This window comes from Octopus bimaculoides, chromosome 1, assembly GCF_046866305.1.
Source record: "Octopus bimaculoides isolate indiv1 chromosome 1, ASM4686630v1, whole genome shotgun sequence".
In the NCBI taxonomy this organism is placed as follows: Eukaryota; Metazoa; Mollusca; class Cephalopoda; order Octopoda; family Octopodidae; genus Octopus; species Octopus bimaculoides.
The window spans coordinates 23,957,330-23,960,881 of record NC_142928.1 but is presented as its reverse complement, the minus strand read 5'-3'; the positions used below and the strand labels follow the sequence as shown (position 1 = coordinate 23,960,881).

Below are 3,552 nucleotides of genomic sequence, written 5' to 3'. Positions count from 1 at the left end.
TGAGTAGCTCGCCATTGACGTTGACACCGCCTTGCCAGTCGATGCCTCTGATGATCCGCTCGAGCATGCGGTGAAAAGTTTTGGAGAGATCGTATCTCCTTGCTTCACTCCCTTCTCGACCGGCACTCGTACGGGTGATGACAGCAGAGCTATGTCGGTGGTGCAGCTGGGATTTGCCTCCCTGAGCAGTTGCACATTTTGCGCCTCGACTCCTTGCCTCTGTAGCGAGTTCAGTACTGCGTTGGTTTCGACGCTGTCGAAGGCCTTCTCATAGTCTACAAACGCAACGCAATGAGGCAGCTTGTACTCATTCGCTTGCTCAAGCAGTTGTGTTAGAGTAAATATATGGTCCATTGTACTGTAGTTCTTCCGGAAGCCGGCTTGCTCCCTCGGTTGTTGTTCGTCGAGATAACATGACAAACTGTTCAGAATTATCTTTGTGAACAGCTTATACACATGAAGCAGCAGGCAAATGGGTCGGTAGTTCTTTAGATCTTCTGTATCACCCTTCTTATGTTGCAGGATGGTATTTGACTCTTTCCACTGCGATGGAATTCTTTCCTCGTTTAGACAGAGCATGAATCGCTCGGCGAGGATTTTCCAGAGCTGCTCTCTGCCTGACTTTAACACCTCCTATGTTATGCCGTCTTTCCCTGGCGCCTTTCCGTTTTTCATCGACCCGATGGTTCTTTCGGCTTCACTGACAAGGATAGGTGGCACATTTTCTTCCATCTCGCTCTTATCGTTTACCGGAACTCCATCTGTATTATTCATGGTCGTCACCTCCGATCTATACAGTGCCATGTCCCTCTTGAGGCTCTTCTTTTCCTCTGCGGCCTTCAGGAGCTTCTCCATTCGGTATGCCTCAAAGTCCCTCTTCAGTTGCTGATGAATCACTCTGCTGAGAAGGGAATATTCAAGGTGATCTTCAATAGTCCTCCTCATATTTTTCCTCTTCTCGAGTAACTTCGTAGTTTCCTCCGAGACTCTTCCCTTCTTCTCTCTCAGACACACTCCATTAGCCTTCCTTAAACACTCCTTCAGTTTCCCTATCAGTGAGTTGTAGTCATCATTTATGTCGTCTCCTTTGCACCAGGTTTCCTGCATGAGGGCTTCTTGCAGCTTCGTCTCGTAGAAGACTCGGACGCGTTTTCTATCCGACGCCAAATGCAGCGCCTTCTCCCTCGTCCCGTCAATGACGACCCTCGCCCTCACCAGACGATGATCGCTGCCGGTAATGAATGGCGTCACGACAGAGGCGTCAAGTAATATGCGTCGCTTATCGACCAGGATGTAGTCGATCTTGTTTCGATGCTCAGAGTTCGGCGACACCCAGGTCCATCTCTTCTTCTCCTTCTTCCTGAATAGGCTGTTTCCGATGTAGAGTCAACTATGCGAACCTGTTCGTTGGCTACGTTGAGGCCCAAATATTCTCAAGTTTCACTAGTCCCACTCCCGAACTATACAGCCGTTATATTGACGACTGTATCGGCGCGACCTCACTCTCCCGAGAACATCTAGACTAATTCCTCTCTTTTGTCAAATCTTTCCATCCTGCCCTTCACTTCTCTTGCACAATCTCTGAAACCTCTGTCTCCTTTCTGGACATTTCGGTCAGCATTCCTCCCTCCACTCTCACCACCTCTATCCACTACAAACACACAGAATCACACACATACCTCAACTTCTCTTCCTCTCACCCTAAACACATCAAGCTATCCATCCCCTATTCCCAATTCTTCCGTCTACGCAGATTCTGTAGTGACAACCATGACTTTGAGACTCATTGCTCGCCACTTCATCTTACGTGGATATCCCCTCACCACTATCCAAACCGCCCTTACCAGAGCACGTTCTGTGGAACGTGCATCTCTCCCCCTGAACCCGCCCGCCGTCTCCCAAAGCCCTTTTCCCCACATCTACCACGCCACCACCCTACCTCTCCAATGCACCATTCTCCGAGCTTTCCGGCGACTCCAGTCCGACCCCTCCACTTCACACATCTTCCCTAACCGACCCCTCCCCTCCTTCAAATGAGCCCACAGCCTACGAGACCCCTTGGTCCACAACTTCTTCCCCAACCCAACCTCCCAACCCGGCTCGTTCCCTTGCTCCCGCCCACGCTGCTGCACTTTCCCTTGCCTCTCCAATACCACCCTCCTCACAGGGACCCATCATCGACCCTATCACATCACTGACTCCTTCACCTGCACTTCTACCAATATCATCTACAGCATCTGCTCTATCTGTCCTCTTTACATCGGTCGAACGGGACTCCACTTGGCTGACCGCTTCGTGGAACACCGAGACATCCGACTCGGCAATGACACTCCGGTCTCACGCCATTTCCGTTCTACCGGTCATTCTTTGCAACACCTGTACGTGTTCGGATTGTTCTTGCACAGGGGCCAGCCAGACTCCCGTTTGCGCCGTGAACAGGGATTAATCTTCTGTCTTCGCTCCTTTGAGCCACATAAGCTCAACTCTCCTCCCCTCTTCATCTAACCTCCTCCCCTTGCCTCTCTCCTCTCTCACCTAATTCCTCCCACCCACCTCTCCTCTCTTGCTCCGACTCCTACTCCTCTTTACTCCTCTCTTTTCTCTTCTCTTCTCTTCACTCCTACCCACCTCCTTCCCCCTTCATCATCAACCCTCCCTCGTAAGCCCACCCCACCCCTACACATTCTAGCCCTATCCTTACCATCCCCCCATCCCTTAGACCCACTCCCACATACCCCACCTTTACCCCCACCCTCTGCTTACCCACATACCCCACCTCTACCGTTACCCTCAGCCTAACCCACACTCCACCCTTGCTTTCCCCACTTTCGCCTCCCCCACCTCCCAACACCATCACACCACACCACACATCACTACACCATACCACACAACACATTACATCACAACACACAACCACTCACACATCAACACTGACCATTTCCCAGCCCCACATTTTCACACCTACACATACACACACGCACACGTCAAGATCACCAGCCCTCTTCCACACGCACATATGAACTCGCTTATACACACACACACGCGCTTCTTCGTTTTGGAATCACCACAACTTTATTATCTCCCCTTCTTCCTAGCTCTCCTGTGTGTCCAGCATTCGCCATGATAGAGCGCTAGCCACTGCACATTCTTTTTTCTCTCTTTGTTTCTCTCGCTTCTTTCTGTGTTCCTTTCTGTGAGCGTAGTCTCGAAACGTTAAAGACTTTTTCACTTCCCCAGCGTTATACTAATACATCTGTTTGTTGTCTACACCACCTGTCTTCGCCTTTTGTTTTTTTTGTGAATTCTCCCCTTATATATATATATATATATATATATATATATATATATATATATATATATATATATATATATATATATATATATATATATATATATCGCATTATACAGACAAGAAAGTAATATTTCGAACTGTAAAATGCGATACACATTCGACGCTACTAAAAACAAAGTAATAAAATCTGTTTACACACACACGCACACACACACATATTTTTCACTAAAAAGAAAGAAAGAAAGAAAGATGTGTATGAC

At 48.5% G+C, this 3,552-nt stretch overlaps 2 protein-coding genes across 2 annotated transcripts in view; both read right to left on the bottom strand.

Annotated features, from left to right (window-relative positions):
* Window positions 1–579, bottom strand: part of LOC149137472 (uncharacterized) — a 17,619-nt gene extending 17,040 nt beyond the window's left edge. The window contains exon 1 of the mRNA XM_089348188.1: window positions 238–579. Within this exon, the coding sequence (XP_089204314.1) occupies window positions 238–579 (342 nt within the window). The remainder of the gene's footprint in view (window positions 1–237) is intronic.
* A 54-nt stretch (window positions 580–633) lies between these two features.
* LOC106879273 (uncharacterized) lies at window positions 634–1,107 on the bottom strand. Its single transcript, XM_014928769.1, has one exon. The coding sequence runs from the start codon at window positions 1,105–1,107 to the stop codon at window positions 634–636; it is 474 nt and encodes a 157-aa protein (XP_014784255.1).
* Between the last annotated feature and the right edge of the window lie 2,445 nt (window positions 1,108–3,552).

Excerpts from the sequence above, each read along its gene's own strand:
- LOC106879273 (XM_014928769.1), bottom strand. The coding sequence starts at position 1,107 with ATGCAGGAAACCTGGTGCAAAGGAGACGACATAAATGATGACTACAAC.